This window comes from Talpa europaea, assembly GCF_964194135.1.
Source record: "Talpa europaea genome assembly, chromosome: 9".
NCBI classification, from domain to species: domain Eukaryota; kingdom Metazoa; phylum Chordata; class Mammalia; order Eulipotyphla; family Talpidae; genus Talpa; species Talpa europaea.
In genome coordinates, this window is record NC_140076.1 from 94,279,175 (window position 1) to 94,297,141 (window position 17,967).

At 43.6% G+C, this 17,967-nt stretch overlaps 1 protein-coding gene across 1 annotated transcript in view; it reads right to left on the minus strand.

Annotated features, from left to right (window-relative positions):
• The window catches only part of TGFBR3 (transforming growth factor beta receptor 3), a gene marked incomplete at its 3' end in the record, with an annotated part of 171,065 nt that overhangs the window by 107,172 nt on the left and 45,926 nt on the right, over positions 1 to 17,967 (minus strand). The window contains exon 2 of the mRNA XM_084242829.1: positions 6,819 to 7,003. Within this exon, the coding sequence (XP_084098955.1) occupies positions 6,819 to 7,003 (185 nt within the window). The remainder of the gene's footprint in view (positions 1 to 6,818; positions 7,004 to 17,967) is intronic.

The following is a 17,967-nucleotide window of genomic DNA, read 5'->3' on the forward strand; positions in this document are numbered from 1 at the left end:
AAGAAAGAGAATGAAAAGGGACTCCAAGCAAAGCTGGTAAGAGCTATCACAAACCTAGGCACAAAACCCACTTAGCAGGAGGCCTGCTAGTTCACCTAACAAGTAGATTGTCTGGCTGGCTTTGTGGCTAGAAAAAGAGCTAAAACTTCCAAGGACATGGACTGGAGGTGTACAGAAAACTCGGACTGTAGCTAATAGACCCTCTCAGAAGTGGGCTCCATGACCAGCCTCCCTAAAGCTCCCTCCCTCCCACGCTGACGAAGACGGGCAGGCAGGTGGCTGGACCACAGCGGGTATTTCAGCACCACTATTGCTGCTGTTAATAGTTACTTGGGGTGTCAGGGAGCTGTTAAGAAGTAAGTAGAACAATCAGCATTTCAGATGTATTTACTTCCTTCTCTTTCTCCCAATTGTGGTTTTTCTAGCCCTCAAAGAACCAGGAAAGGGACAACTTTATGCCACAGTTCTCAGAGAAGCTACAAAGTAAAAGTGACTAGGAGCCACATGTGTGATTAACCACATTCCCACTTGGCCTTGCCTGCCAAGAAAAAGCTTGGAGCCAAATTTCAAAACCAATCATCTCAACCCCATTCGCTCCTACGGCTAACAAACTATGCTTTTCTTTTTTCTCCTATCTCATTCTGTACTAAGGTCTATACTCTTCGTGTGTCTCTGTGTGTGTGTCCTTATAAGCCCATCCCAAATATTTTTTTCTTCCTGAATGAGGCAGAAAATAAGCAAATACACAGACCTATGGAGGTTCTGAGCTTTCTAACAGGTAAAGCTACGTGCAGTTATTCAACTTGCTCCCTTTCCTGTGACCATGAAGCCTCCGAATCTTCACTCCACCCTGTGGGGCACTAGCATATCCATTATAGTATGTCTAATGTCAAAATGTTAAAATGTCCATCTCTGTTACATATGCTTATATACCACTGTAGGGCTTACCCTCAGCAGTTTTTCATAAGTAATTAGACAGGTTGGAAGTTGACCACATAAAAGCAAGTCACAAGTAAAAATCAGATGATAGGAAACAAAATTGCTGCCATTCCAGCAATTAATGAAAGTATGTTACTGTAAACAAGCCAGTGGTGGTAATACAACCTTTCTCAAGAATCAGGAAGCACCCCAAGGGGAACAGCTCTGACAGGCGTGTGTGCAGGGCGTTTGACTTTGAAGTCAAAGGACACAGGAGCTGGTTTTCATAGGATGAAAATGATGACACCAGCAAGCGTATTCTAAAAGACAAAGCTGATCGCTCAGAGATGTTTACCCACATCTGCCCTCCCTCTCTGTCGCCAGACAGTCTTTTTCAGTTTCCTGTTCACTTCCAAGGCTGTTGTTTCCAAAACCAATGATTACAAATGAGAGAGGTGTGGTCTCAGATGAAAAACACAACTCAGTCTGTGCTGTCCTGAGGAGAACCCAGCAATGAGCCAATAGTAAACGGTGTTTTGCTATAAGAAGGCTTTGTATACATTATTTTTTTTTTAAGATTTATTTATTTATTTATACAAGCACTGGGTACAGTCAGAAGCGTGGGGAGGGTGAGAGAATTCACCAGAGCCAGAGCGGGGAGCAGAACAGGCAGAAGGACCGAAGTACACTGCTGAGGGGAGCAGCGGGCGGCAGGAGAGGTCTGCGGGCCATGCGGGACTCTCCTCCGGTGACCGGGAGCAACCGGGGATCGAACCAGCACTGCAAAGGCTGCAGGCAGCTTCGCAACCCAGCGCTCAACCGCTGCTCCACTGGGAGGCCCTGTATACATTATTGTAACAAGTGTATTTTTGATAGAAATTCTCTGCTGGCCTATAAAATTGTTTATCGAACTTAAGTATAATTGTTTCCCCAAATCTTGTCAAACTGCTGCCATTATTACTTCCAGGTGTAGGCTCTGTCACCAACTCCACCAGAAAAGCAGCAACAGCCTCTCCTCAGGTGAAGAACTTGAAATACAAGGGAGGCAGAAATTTAGTAAAATGCCGGAGAAGAGATGATTTATAATAGATCTTAACGCAGATCCTGTACCAGTAACACGCCAAAGGGAAGTAGGGTTGATTTAGTAATTCCCCAACAAGGAAGGACACCATGAAAAACAACTACGTCAGACAGACATCAGAGCCCAAGTCATCTGGATCTTAGAGGCAGCTTGGCATTCTTTTTGCTAATTTATAAGCCACAACATTTATTACTTCATTTTGAAAAACATTAACCTTTAATATTCAATAGAGACATCTATAAAAGCTGACTACAGTCCACACCCCCCATTACCCCACAAACAGATCAGCTGCAATTTTTAATACACACCATATGATAGCATATCTATAAAAATCAAGTTATCCATTGAGGATAACACATAATGTTGGGTGAGCTTAGTTAGGAGGCAGCAGTCTTGACTAAAAAAAGAAAAAGAAAGTGAATAGAGTAGCATTCCCACATCCCAACCCAGGGTTGCATTTTTTGCAGTTTGTTGTGCATGATAAACCAAGGTCCGAAAATATTGTCTACAATAAGATATCTTGGGGGTGGGGGGGGGGTTCCCTGGTGGCCTAGGGGTTAAGTCTCAGCACTAGCACTACAAAGGCCCACCACAACGGCCTAAGTTTGATCCCTGGCCTGGGAGGCGACCCACATGGTGCAGCAGACCTCTTCTGTCTTGCCCACTGCTCCTCTCAGCAGTGTATTTCAGTGGATCTGCCTGTTCTGTTCCCCACTCTGTCTCTGGTGAATCCTCTCACACACCCCCACCGTTGGCCTACACCCCAGTTCCTCTATGCAAAATAAATAAAAATGTTACAACAAAGGACTAATTCTTTTTTTTAAAAAAAAAAAGCTGTTAGGAGAGACACCCCCACATAAAGTACTCACAATACTTTTATTACAGTATACTGTTATAACTGTTCCATATTATTATTAGCTATTGTTGTTAATCCCTTACTATGCCTACTTTATAAATAAAACACTATCATAATTATGCGTGTATAGGGAAAAACATAGGATTCAGTACTATCTGCAATTTCAGAGGTATATTCCCCAAGGACAAGGCAGGACTACTGTAGGTTTAAGGTAAAGTTTATGGACTAATTAGAATGATGGCAGGTTGAATATTGTTTTGTTTTTTTTTTAAGATTTATTTATTTATTTATACAAGCACTGGGTACAGTCAGAAGCGCGGGAGGGTGAGAGAATTCATCAGAGCCAGAGCAGGGAACAGAACAGGCATACTGATGAAATGCACTGCTGAGTGGAGAAGAGGGCACAGCAGGAGAGGTCTGCGCGCCATGTGGGACCCTCACCAGCAACCTGGGACCAAACCTGCGCTGCAGAGGCTGCGGGCAGCTACGCAGCCCAGCGCTCAACTCAACCACTGCGCCACCAGGGGAGGCCCTGAATATTGTTTATAAACAATTTTTACTGAGATTAAAATTCACATATTATTAACATTTACATATTTAAAGAACAACTCAATGGGGCTGAGTACATTCAAAAGGTCATGTAACCATCACAATTCAATTTTAGAACATTTCCATCCTTCCCAAAGAACCCTGTACCTGCTAACAGCCAATCCCTAATTCCTTCTTTTGCCCTTCAGCCCTAGTAATCATTACTTTCTGCCTCTATAAATTTGCCTCTTCTGGACATTTCATAGCGATGGAATCATGTAATATGTAGGCTTTGTAGCTGTTCTCTTTCACTTAACACAATGTTTTCAAGGTGTGTACACACAGCAGTCTGTCCATATTTCATTGCTGGGTAGCATTCCATGGTATGGATAGACCACAATTTATCCACTCATCAACTGATGGACATTCAGGTTTTTCTACTTTTTAAATTTAGATATAATATTTATTTTAGAAATATAGCTGACATCAAACATATTACATTGAGGTGTACAGCATTCAATGCGTGTATATACTGTGAAATGATCACAAGTCAAGTTACCATTCACCATCCCACAATTAGAAATTTTTGTTGTGGTGGTGGGAACTTCAAGAGTTGCTCTCAAGGATGTGGAGATAAAGGCATCCTCTTATACTGCTGGTGGGAATGTACACTACTCCAGTCACTATGGAGAGCTGTGTGGAGGTTCCTCGGAATACTGAAAATGGACCTACCAAATGATCCAGCAATCCCACTCCTAGGAATCTACCCAAAGGACACAAAAACACTAACTGGAAAGGAAATCTGCACCCCTATGTTTATTGCAGCACTATTTACAATAGCCAAAATAGGGAAACAACCCAAATGCCCCAAAATAGATGAATGGATCAAAAAGCTGTGACATATTTATACAATGGAATATTACTCAGTGATCAAAAATACAAACTCATGCCATTTTGTGGCAACATGGATGGAGATAGAAGGGATTAATTATCTTCTACTGAAATTAGTCAGAAGGAAACAGATACATACCAGATGGTCTCACTTATATGTGGAATATAGAGAAACCAAACAAAAGGACAAGAAAAAAATCAAAAACTAGCAAGCTGACCATAGAACTGAAGCATACAGCAAAGGAGGAGGTGGAAGGGGGGCAAAAAGGGTAGGGAGGGGGGATGAACACAAAAGTAATATGGGGATAGCTCATAGGTGATACCAGGTATACCTTATACCTATGGTATACCAGAGGTGATACCTGGTAGGGATTACATTAAAGAAAAAAAATTAATAAAAAAAATTTTTTTTAAAAGATTGCTCTCAGCAACTCTCAGATGTACAATACGGTATTATTAGCTATAGTCACTGTACTTTGTTATAAATAATGCTGCCATGAACATTCCTGCACAGTTTTTCAGTGGATATATGTATTTATTTCTCCTGGGTACAGACTTAGGAGTAGAGTCATATGGTTCAAATGATTTTGAAAAACTGTTTGCACAGCTGCAGTAATGTATCTCCACCATCATATATGAAGACGGTGAGAGAGATTTAATATTTCTCCACCCCCATCTTACCATCTAGAAACAAACTCTCATTCTTTTTTGTCATGGCCCACTGCTATGCTGTTTATTATCTACACTCACCTGTGTACATAAAATACTCCTCTACTATAGGAGGACCACTCAGAGTCCATGAAATGGCCAACAATCACTTATCCCAACTGCTTATTTTCAAACAGGACTGAACCACAACCATCTAATTCTTAAAAGTCCCCATAGAAGAAAAACTACAATTTCTCCCAGTTGCCTAGTTTCACAAACATCTTCAAATCATTAACCCAAAATCATACATGCACTATACAAATATTGAAAAAAGAAGACTATTCAGGTTTTCACACAGGTTTTCAAGACTACCCTCCACAGGCCCTCTTTCTTTACGTCCTCACTGAACACACAGTGACCCCAACAGCAGCTAATTGCATGTGTCCTCAGACTGTGCATTTGATCTAACGTAGTAAATATGAGTGTGGGTGAGCTTAGATGTCATTCCTTGAGGTATATTTCTTTTGGCTGCAATAGTATTATTTGAATCTATTTTCGGAGTCAACAACTGTACCGCACAATTTAACTCCAGAATTTTCTGCCATTGCTGCTTCTGTATTAATAGCTTGGACTTTCTTTTCTCTCTCCATTCCTCTGAGAGAACCATATATAAAATGAGTAATTATCGCTGCTAAAGAACTGCTGGAGTCAGCAACGCTTCATAGGAACTGCATTTCCTCCTCTTCTCCCTTCCCTCCCACCACAAATTCCCCCCCATAAGTTAAGAATTAAAGACACATTACTGGGATAAAGAAATCTGACCTGAAATATGTGTTGCAGCAACAATGGCAAGCAACCAAGAGCATTAACAATAATTTCCAATGTAGCTGGAAAGGTTAGATGATTTGTCTTTGAAATGAGCCAACTCTGCACACTTTCATGAGATTAAAATCAGTTTGCTTTTCCTTCTGGACACCTCGCTTCTTCAATTGCTATTCCCCTTTCCCCTCAAAGGCAGAGTGGTTGAGAAATATAAACAAATGATTCTGGAAATGACTTTCTTGACCAGAAGAAAGATAAATTCTGTCCTGCATTAATTTCCTTGCAATTCTCTGTGATCAGATTTATTGCAGTTTCTCTCTCCCATAAGTAATACCTGAGTGATAAAGCTTCTGACACACAGAAGCTTAGAAACAGAAATAATAACAACTGTATGTTATCTTAAAGGAAGTATAATAACTATTCACCCACAATCTAGGTTCTTTCTGAACCACAGGAGCTTCTGAGAAGGCCATTTCTCTCTTAAGGGGATGAGTCTATCTCTGCATAAGATTGTCACCCGTAAAATAAAGCGCTAACAGGACTTCATGGGGTGAGTGAATGAGTGTTTTAAATGGTGCTGGCCACAGAGTCATTACTGAATCATCATTGTCACCACCTAGACCGTCACCATCTTCCAGAAGCTGCCTCACAATGATCCCATTTGCCCCAAACGCACCTGTTGGGGCAAATGGTTCATGAGACAAAAAGCAAAGAAAAGAAGCAAGAGAGGGCCCAGGAGGAAATGGGAAAAACATTTTGTAATTACCAACAAATGGCACCTTTTCTGTATTTTCATACCCATGTTTAAAAGATGAAGTTCTTAAGAATACGGCAAGTCAAGAAAGTTGGAAAGCCAAGCAATCTGGGGAGAGAGAAGTCCTAAAGTTTCCCAGTCTAGAGGGCCAGCTGTTGTTTGAAATCTTCCTTGCAGAACGTACATTGTATCTTTCTCTCCACTTTCATCCATAAATGAGGTCCTTATTAAATCCATAATGGGAGAAACAGTTTCTCCATTCTGAAAAGTGCATTACAAGCCCAGAAGGGCAGTGGATGGAAGCTGGCACTGACACCTACCTCTCTCTGCAGCTGCCCCAGCCCCTGGTCGCTGGAACGAAGGTTCAGGATGTGCACCTCCTGGGGCAGCCCCGTCGTGCCTCTGCTGGCACAGCCAGACAAGACCGTGAAGCTCTCCATCAGGGCCTGGACTGGATGGGAGGCATTCACCGGCGACAGCTCACACTGGGCACCGTGCTCCGGCCCTGCAGAGGAATCACAAACACAAACCTCTCAAAAACAGCAATCAATTGAGGGTGTCCTGGGTGATCAAGCCACGGCCAACCCACCAGAGGAGCCTTTCCAGGTAAGTTGTTTCCAGGACTAAATGGACAAAAAGCTAAAAAAGCTATCCTACTCTAAAACCCCAACTGCTTAAATTCCTTGCAGATTATTTTCTGACACACAAGTCACAAATGTATCCCTCTGGATAGAAGAAACCTCCCATTTAACATCTGTGTTCAGTTCTTTCTCTCTTAGGGAAAAAAAAAAAGAGATAAAGGCAATAAATTACCTAAGATTCTAATAATAATATGCATAAATATTAAATACTTAAAAGTTGCACCCCCCAAAAAAATATAAGATATAGTCCCTACCTTTAAATGTTTCCCCTTCTTACAAAAAACAAAACAAACTTAATACAAAGCAAGATATAAGGAGACAAGGCAATGAAGTCAGAGTTGTACAAAAAAGTGTGGGCCAGAGATCAGAAAAATCCTCCCCAAAGAGACGGGATATGACCAGAAATTCAAATATGAAAATGGGATCTTGGTCATATACTTGGTTCCAGCTTCACCAGCCTCCCTTCCTCTAATTAATTAGAACTTAAATCCTCAATCCGTTCATTCCTCCCCATTTCCACTTCCCGAAGCCCTTGTCGGCTCTGTCCCTAAGCAGTCACACATCTTCCTCAAAGGAGCCTCAGGTCTCAAGTTATCTAAGCCACCGTCCATATAAGCATGGTCCTAAACCAGGGGTTCAACTGAATGGTTATTCCTACCACGAACGCCAGCCCCCTTTCCATGTGTGTGGCATGTCTGTCTGATTCATTACTGAATCATCACCACCACCAAGACTACCACCATTTATGCTGCCTAAGACCTGAGCTCCCTTACCTGCCACCCAATAGACATTGGATCTAGCCCTTTGCAGTCTCTCCAGCCTCACCCGTTCCCACTCCAGCAACCCCAAATCCATTAACAGTCTCCAAATCTATCATGTTTCTCAACTCCTTGTCTTTACTCAAGCTGTTTTCTTTACCCGAAGTCCTATTCACCCCTATAACAAACATCCCACACTGAGGGAGGTACCCATCCCTGTCTTCACGTTATTTCTCTGCCTGCTCCTGATGGTTCATATTCCACACTAACCAAGGGTACACACATTGGTCTTTGCCAGTGCAGTGTGACCTCCCCAACAGCAGTGAGTTACTCATCTTTGTATCCTCAGCACCCAGCACAGTGTCTGGTGTATAGGAAATACTCAAAATATATTTGTTAATGAATCGCTGAGTTTAAAAAACAAAAACAAAACCATCCCCTCTGATAGGTGGTAATGGCACCATTCTAGGGACTGGGATTTGGTTCCTAAGAACTAACATGGGGAGCACTGCTGCAGTGATGTGCTGTGCAACCTCACTAACACTGCAGCCTCATTTCACACTGGTTAGACTGATAGAAGGATATGCAGGAAGAAGGTGGGTGTGAGAATACTTAAACCTCACACATGTCTCCATGAGCTTGCTGTGGTCTCCATTTGACAGCTGGGAAGACTGAGACTTGAACATACAGTGGCCACTAAACCACAACCTTCCAAAATGGTACCCAATAAAAGACCTAAATATAGTCCAATTTACTTCTTCCAAACTGCTACATAATAAAGATAACTTCTAGGGTGCAGCTTTAGTCTGTAATGCAAATGTAGTTCAGAACCAGGCAATCCTGCACCCACGCTGCTATGCTAGCAGATACCCTGCCTGGGATGCCAGGTCTATTTCAGAACCTATGGAAATTATCTAGGGTGATAACAGTTATCTGGTTTGAAATGAAGTATGTACCTTCTCAAATAATCACGCTGCCCTCTGTATTGTGTGTGCTGTGCCCAGCTGCTTTCTGAGAAAGAGTGGTGGTGACGAAAGATTTCACAGCAGCAGAGGCAGGAGATATTGGATATGATTCCCTGAAATCTCCCCCCCTCCCCCAGACAAGCAGTGTGGTGTCTGGTGTGTTTCACACTCTGGAGCTTCAGAGAAAGCCTCCTACTCCTAGACAACTCTGGGCACACACAATATACAGTTACCCACAATGGGGATCCTACTGAATTGATTTTATAGCCTCCGCCCCTGAAGTTGCCATTATCACAAATTAAGCATAAGAAGAACACATTTTTCAGTGGTCATGTTGTGTCCATGTTGTAGCCAACTGGGTTCTAGTTCCCCCCAAAATACATTTGCAAAAAGACTTGCAATCTGCCTGACTTGCCCTCTACCATAACCCAACTGGGTCTTCCTTAAATCACCACATAGCCCACTGGGGCTGGGAACAAATCCTGACTGGAAACAAATCAGGAGACAAGATTTTACCCAAAGACGGTGGAAGTCCTTGAGGGAACCAATACCCCCAATTCTGAGGGCAAGTACTATTCACCTCAGAGGCTGTGTTCTCTGTCCTGTCAGAGAGGAGGGCAGGGCAGACCCCGCAGCTCTAGCCATGGGACATACAAGTCAGTTCAAAGTCCAAGAAAAGAAAGAGCAATGCCCAGCATACATCCTGATCGAATGATTAGATAGATGCTCTTTACAGAGACCCACTGGGGTAATGTTTAAACAATCACTAGAGTTTATCCCTAACCATTAGACCCACTTGAGTAGTATTTGGTTTTGAGGTTTCTTATTGAAAATTTCCCCTCCAAGTTTAAAAAAGAAAAAAGCCACAACATAAGATTAAGCTATTTTTAGATTAAAAAGAACCCAAAAAAAATCAGGAATTACAATTCCAACAAACAGTGTCAGTCTGGTTTGGTGAAAATAATAAAATAAATTGTTCCCATTTAGTAAGTGCTTACTATGGACTGGGCAGTGCTTGGTGTCATTCAGCCTTCCTACACCACCATAACAAGGTGGTGCTAACCTCACTTTAACAAAAAGGAAAACTAACTCAGTGAACTTAAAGTAACTGCCCCAAGGTCATCCCAGTCACCCAAGATCTGAGACTGTCCCACCACCAGCACCATTATCTCTGTATGGTTAAGTTTTTTCATGAAACATCTCATGCATTCAGATGGTTCTTTGGAAAATTCTATCAAACTTTTAAGGAAGAAATTATACCAATTCTCAATTAATGATACTGAAACTCTTTCAGAAGATAGAGGTAGAGAAAATACTTCCTAACTCATTCAATAAGGCCAGCATTGCCCAGGTATCAAAACCAGACAACTTTACCACAAGAAAACTACAAACCAGTATCTCTCATGAATGTAGATGCAAGAATCTTCAAAGTACTAGCAAATCAAATTAAATAATGTATAGAAAGAATTATATACCACAATCAAGTGGGATTTATCCCATATCTGCAAAGGCTGGTTCAACATTTGAAAATCAGTTAATACAATCATCACATTAACAGCTTAAGAAAAAGAAGAAAAGTCAAACAAATGTATCAATCGATGCAGAAAAAGAGTTTAACAAAAATCTAACCGTCACTTAAGATAAGGAAAAAAAGCAAGCCATTTATGACCCAAACTGGGGATGAATGGGAACTTCCTTAACTGGGTAAAGAATATGTACAAATAATCCACAGCTAACATCATACTTCATGAAGAGAAACTAGAAATGTTCGTTAAGATCCGAAACAAGGCAAAGATGTGCCTCTCACCATTTCTCAACTTCCAGTATGGAGAATTCCAGTATTTTCTAGCCAATGCCTGCAGTTAGGCATGGCCATGTGACTAAATTCTGGCTAATAAGATATAACCAGAGCTGATATATGCAAATTCCAAGAAGCTTCTTTTTTTTTTTTTTAAAGATTTATTTATTTATTTATACAAGCACTGGGTACAGTCAGAAGGGCGGGAGGGTGAGAGAATTCACCAGAGCCAGAGTGGGGAGCAGAACAGGGAGAGGGACCGAAGTACACTGCTGAGGAGCAGTGGGCTTGGCAGGAGAGGTCTGTGTGCCATGTGGGACCCTCGCCCAGCGGCCGGGGATCGAACCGGTGCTGCAGAGGCTGCGGGCAGCTTCGCAACCCAGGGCTCAACCGCTGTGCCACCAGGGAGGCCCCCAAGAAGCTTCTAATGAAAGGAAGGAGAGGTGTTTTTCTGCCCTATCTTCCTGCCTGCTGCTTGGAATACAGATATAATGGCCTGAGCTAGAGTGCCCATCTTGGGCCACCGGTGGGAAGCAACATGCTGGGTCAGGCAAGGGAATGGAGCAGAAGATGTTTGGGTCCTTAATGAAACGGGCCTGTTGGATCAGCTCCGGACTGTTGCTTTTTATATGAAACACATGTAATCTTTTATTCAAGTCAATACTAGTTGGGGGTTTTTGATGCCTGTGGCTTGACCTACCTTAATATACTGGTTTTAACTTCATCAAAAGTGCCCACCTTCTTCCCACCAAAGCATCCAGGGACACTTTCCCCCACCATTCCAGATCCTTTCCCCTGCCCTGGTGCGGTGAACTCCTACTCAGATCTCTCTAGAGAGTTTCTCTTCTTACTCTATCAAATGTATGTTTTTTGATACTCTCACAGTACTTTCTTTCTACTGCACTTCATATGGTTATACTTAGACAATTATTTTGTGTGCTTATTTGTTTAATGTCTGCATATACCCAAAGACTGCAAACCCACAAGGATGGAACCTGATAATTCTGTTTGTTGTTACATCCCTGGTCCCAGCATAATGCCCAGGATACATTCAAATATTCACGTAGGAAGGATGGTGGCAGAGAAAGGGGAACTGAACCAAGAGGGGATCCAGGCACAAAGGTTTTCAGATCAAGAGGAGAAACTAGAGTTCCTTTGGCACTTCACATAGTAGCCAAACCTCAAGCTTACATGATAGGAAAAAAAAAATATCAATCATGAGATGAAGATTGTGGTAGTTTGGGGTGCTAAGAAGCAAGTCCCAGTTGGGGCTTCCTCACCCTCAAATGTCACAGAAGACAGGGCAAGTCCTCTCCTCCCAAGCTCTCTTCTGGCAAAGTGCCTTTCTTCGGGGACAAACAGTCCAGGCACTCCCATCAACATTATGCATCCCCAGCCTCATCCTGCCGCCTGCTCGGTCAGCCCCAGGCTTCCAGTCCCTCTTCCTCAGTCACAACCTGGTCTCCCATCTTTCCCTTTCGTCCACATGGTGGTTTCTCCCACAGTCTGCCCACACAGAGCCAGATCCCAGCCCACTGAGAAGAGCCTCCACCTGGGAATACTGTAATCCACCCCACATAATCTATCCCACAAACCGGGGGTTAACGAGGGATCTATGATTCTCACTTGATCACCATGGGGCCCAAGTGCTGCACCTCAGGACCATAAAAAACCAGGGAAGTGACCTACTTATTGGTGCAAGGGTTTAAGTCTCAGCACTATGAAGCTATCTGCAGCCTCTGCAACTTGAGGTCGATCCCCAGCCAGGGAGGTGACCCACATGGTGCAGCAGACCTCTCCTGTCTCATCCGCTGTTCCCCTCAGCAGTGTCTTTCAGTAGATCCTGTTCTGCTCCTGACTCTGTCTCTGGTGAATCTTCTCGCTCCCTCACCTCTGGCCTGTACCCCAGTTCTTGTATGCATAAATAAATAAATGTTTAAAAAAAAGGCAGGGAAATATGGTTCTGAGCCATGTCTGACTCTGCTGCTCACTTTTGTGGTGGCCTGTGAGCTCTGAGCAGCCCGTGGAGGTGCTCACAAACCGCCTCAAAGGCTGGGGTTTCTTTTGTGGCTGAAAATCCACAGCTGGCCCTCCCCTGAGCAATCTGTTTCCCCCAGTCAAGCAGCAAGTGAGCAACATGCTCTGGTGATGATTCTCATCAGCACAGAAAGAGCTACTCTATCACAGAAAGATCAACCAAGGCACAGATGATAAACGCTGGTGGAAGAAAAGTGACATTATCCTAAACTCACACTCCTGGTAACCCTGCACCATACTTTATAATTAAAAGGCATTTTACAGGTATTTTACATGAAGCCTACAGAAACTCTACAAAATGTGTAAAACAGATTGTAGGGTAAAGAAAATATCAGGCTTTTCTGCCCTTCCGCCATCAGGATAGATGATGGATCCTTGTCCTGAATGCATGCCTGATGGCAGGCACCTGGAATAGGGTGTGGGCATAGGTAGATGGGATTCAACTGAGCTAAGACTGTGCTTTTAAGGGTGGCGTCACGGGGACGCCAGCAGCAGCAGTAGAAGCCGAAGCCGAAAGAGAAGCCGAGAAGCAGCAGAACGAACTCCAGAGAGCTCAGATAGAGTGAAGATTTGCTGGGGGCTGGGAGGCCTGCCAACCTCCCGGCCCCCCAGCACCCCTGCCTGCCATATGCCTGGTGAACCCCATTAAAAAACCTGCAAAACTACTGAGGACTCTGACTCCTCCTTTACCCGGTCTGCATGGGATCAGAAAACCTGCACTGTGTCCTGTCCTGCCCTTACACAGATATATTCCCATTTTGAGGAAAATCCTTACAAGCCTCAGAGTGGGTGAAAGGTCACTCAAGTGCTTCATGGCAGTAACACAAGGTGTTACCTCCGCAAACATTCCTCACTATTACTTCCAGTTTGGACATTTGTTTATTCCCAGTACCTAGTGCATGCCTTGTCCAGGATTCTAATACAGCCTTGCCTGCTGCTCAGGCAACTAATTTCAAAATCTTGCTGGGTGTGGTGCTTTGCTTGACTTGTTTTCCTCCCTCCTAAGCTGAAGTAAGACTTTCTCCTGTTCACACACCCTCCTCTAGACAGCATGGATTAGAGAAAACTCTGTGATGAGAAACTGACCAGGTGGCCCAAATGTAACGCCTCCTTTATAAAGTCAGCAGCTGGGCCACCTGGGCCAACATGGTCGAACATGGCAGTACCCTTCAGTCTCCACGTCCAGTGATAAGCCAGGGTTTAATTCCTTGCTTATACCATCATTTATGCCCCTTTCTGGATCACTGTAGGGTAAAGAAAATGTCAGGCTTTTCTGCCCTTCCGCCATCAGGATAGATGATGGATCCTTGTCCTGAATGCATGCCTGAGGGCGGGCACCTGGAATAGGGTGTGGGCATAGGTAGATGGGATTCAGCTGAGCTAAGACTGTGCTTTTTAAGGGCGGCGTCACGGGGGGACGCCAGCAGTAGCAGCAGCAGCAGCAGCAGAATCTGAAGGAGAAGCCGAAGCAGAAGCAGAGAACGCCAGAGAGCCCAGATAGAGTGAAGACTTGCTGGGGGCTGGGAGGTCTGCCAGCCTCCCAGCCCCCCAGCCAGCACCCCTGCCTGCCATATGCCTGGTGAACCTCAAATAAAAAACCTGCAAAACTACTGAGGACTCTGACTCCTCCTTTACCCGGTCTGCATGGCATCAGGAAAACCTGCACTGTGCCCAGGTCCTACCCTTACAATCACACATCTCTATTCCTCAGAACACCACTTAAGACAGAGTTAAAATCCCATTTTAGAATAGTGGGAAGGGGCCCAGAGAGGTTAAGTAACTTATCAAAGGTCACACAGCACCAGAAACCTGGGCCTCTCAGATTTCACATCCAACCTCTTCCCAACACATGGCACTGGCTGCTTCTACTCTGCGCTTTTCCAGTCTTTCACCTCAGGACTTGGTGAACAGATTTATCAGCCAAGTGTAAACATTCATTAATGTCTAATAAAATAAAATAGACAAAGTAAACTGGTTGGTACTACTTACCTTTTAGTTGACTTTAAAGATCATGAAGTTTAATGAGAAAGCACAGTAATTTCTCATTTTACCAAATGTCTTCTTCCTCTTTTTCACTAATGCTTGCTTATCTACATATCAGGGAAATGTTCCTAAGACCTGGCTACAATGTCAATGTCAAAATTCCCAGTTCCACTTAAAGAAAAAAATGCAAATGGACTCACCATTTCATTATGTCCTTCAGCTGCCACAAGCATTCCAATCTCAGTTACAGAACCCCCACATCCACGCTGGCAGGACGCCAGCCCCGAGACTTGACAGAATGCAGACAAAGCATTTGAGAACAGATGCATTTGCTGCACACACTTTAAATTTAATCTGTCCCTAAAGAAATTAATATCACACCTCATGCAACACAGAGTAAAATATTGGGGGGAGGGAGTTATTGTTTGGGGAAAGGTATAATAAGTAATTTTCACATTTAATAAATGTGATCTTTATGCATTTTAAACACCAATGCATACCAAGTTGACACAAACATCTGGTACCTATTCCACATGATTTCCAGCACACTGATTCCCCATATCACCCAGAGTACTAATGAGGAGCGTGTGTTCAGCTGTAATAAAAGTGGTAAAGATGCAGAGGGAATCAAGGGGTAACATTATAGCCTGAGACCAAGACATTGCAATGGGGAGCTTTTATTCCAACAATGCTATTGGCTATTAAGGGTTTCTGTTATTGTCCCACAGGGAATTCTGCAATGCTGTCAGCTGCAAAGAGGGACAAACTCCCACAGACTGTGAAACTAGACCACAGATCTAGTCGGCCCTGAGCTGAAAATCCCTTCAACCCCCATGAGATGCAAGAATCTGTAGGAAAGGGCACCCAAGATGATTTCTCAGACAATAGCGCAGACTGGCTCTAACTGAACTTGATGAGAGGGAATGTGACCAACGCCAGGATATGCTGCAAAAACAAGGCTCCAAGAAGAAACACCTGGAAGGCCCTAAACTCGAGAGGACCAGAGAGGACACAACATATGCTCATGTTTACAACACCACAAATTACAACTCATTGGAGCCAAAGCCCCTTGGGAATGGAGCTGTAAAATGTTCCACTAAACTCCAAAGAAGGCCCCCTCATCACTGCCCCCCACCTGGGTTTTGCAACAATAAAACTTGGCATAGAGCCAAAGCTTGTCTCTGGAAGGAAAAACACAGGCAGAAGGGTCCTAAAATCTGTGAGTTTCTCAAAGAAAAAAAAAAAAAAAAGGCCAGATTTTTCTTCTGCCACCACTCCTTGGGCATAGCTTATAGTTTCTTTTATCCTCCAAGTGAATATTTAAATCTAAACCTTCCTCTTGACAAGCAAACCTTCTTCCAAGAAGTCAACTGCCAACTAGTTGGGCCAAAAGCCAGCGCATACTTGTATATTGTTGTGTTGAAATCATGGTGTAACCAAGTTAAAGAATTTCCTGTGTTCAAATTGTGTTTTCAAACGTTGAAAAGGAAACGAGGCAGAACTTCTTTAAGAATCTAAATTCTCAAAGTGTTGGGAAGTGCCAAGCTATAAAGGCCACTCATTCTTCCAACTCAGCCAGATACCACAATATAACCAAGAATCTGTACCAACACAGGGGATTACGCAGCTCTGCAAGGAAGCAGGCTTTGGTTTTATGTTTTCATGAACTGACATAAAAAGGCAGCCAAGGGGGCATGTCCTAGAAGTCACCTCTGGGCCTAGCAAGAGAACAACCCCTGTATTGGGTACATGGTGGTATAGAAGGGGTACTGGAACAGGGGATGGGAAAACTATGTTCTGAATCCAGATCTGCACTTACTCGTTGTTTGACCATAAATGTAAGTTTCCCATAATCTCTATTTTACTTTACAACAGGCTCAACTTTGGATCAGATGAGACACTGTATATATGAAAGGCATCACAAAGTTCAAGTATTATTAGAGGCATAAATTCCCCTGGGGAAAAGAAAGAAATGAATACAAGCAATGGAAAAATGTTTTCTTTAGGAGTTTTTAGAATGATTAATAAAATATCTAAGGTGTTCTTATACTACTCCTTAGCCACTACTTCCCAAAATTTATTTCTAAGAATTGCACTGGAAGATTTGAAATAAAACATGCAGGGGCCTCCCTGGTGGAACAAGGGTTAAGACGCAACCTATAATGCTGTCCATAGCCACTGCATCACGAGTTTGATTCCCAGCCAGTCAGAGAGCTACCCACATGGTGCAGCAGACCCCTCCTGTGTCGCCCACTGCTCCCCTCAGCAGTGTACTTTGTACACTTTATGACAAAGTGAGACGTGCAGGGCCAGAAAACTCTCCCTTATGAATCCTGAGGATGATAGCACCAAACCTATTCTGTTCCCCACTCTGTCTCTGGTGAATCCTCTCACCCTTCCTCCCTGCGCCTCTGGCCTGTACTCCAGCTCTTGTATGCATAAATAAATAAATCTTTTTTAAAAATAAAAATAAAATAAAATAAAACATGTACTGGGCCTCCCTGGTGGCGCAAGGGGTTGAACACCGCACTATGAAGCAATCCGAAGGCTCTGCAGTGCGGGTTCGATCCCCGGCCGGTCAGGGAGCAACCTACATGGCGAAGCAGACCTCTCCTATCTCGCCTGCTAATTCCCTCAGCAGTGTGTTTAGGTCAGCCTGCCTGTTCTGTTCCCCATTCTGTCTCTGATGGATCCTCTCACCCCCCGCATCCCTGGCCTGTACCCCAGCTCTTGTATGCATAAATAAATAAATCTTTAAAATATATATAATAAAATAAAACAAAACAAAACATGCACAGTGTTAGAGTAGAAATTCCTATTCTCTGAGCACATTCTGAAAGTACAACTCCCAAAGGTGAAAACAGGCCATGTTCTGCCCTCAGGGAATTCCAGCAATCCAGAGAATAATCTGGCACTGTTTTAGCTGACTTTCTTGTTTACTTCAACGTATAAGATAGTACACTATTCCTGGTCTTCTGACAAGATCTAAGGAAGCTGGGAATGAAGGGGCCACTGGCTACAGTAATCATTCATCAGAAGATTAGGATTTATGTTATTGCCTAAATGCTCAGCACGGAAACCAAGAACAAATCTGAAAAGCCGGAGGATAGAATCTTTTCTCCTACTCTGTAAGTTTGAGATACACAAAATAATTAAGAGAAAGTGGGCCTCCCCAGTGGCGCAGCTGTTGAGCGCTGGGTTGCGAAGCTGCCCGCAGCCTCTGCGGCGCCGGTTCGATCCCCGGCTGCTCCCCGGCCACCGGAGGAGGGTCCCACATGGCGCGCAGA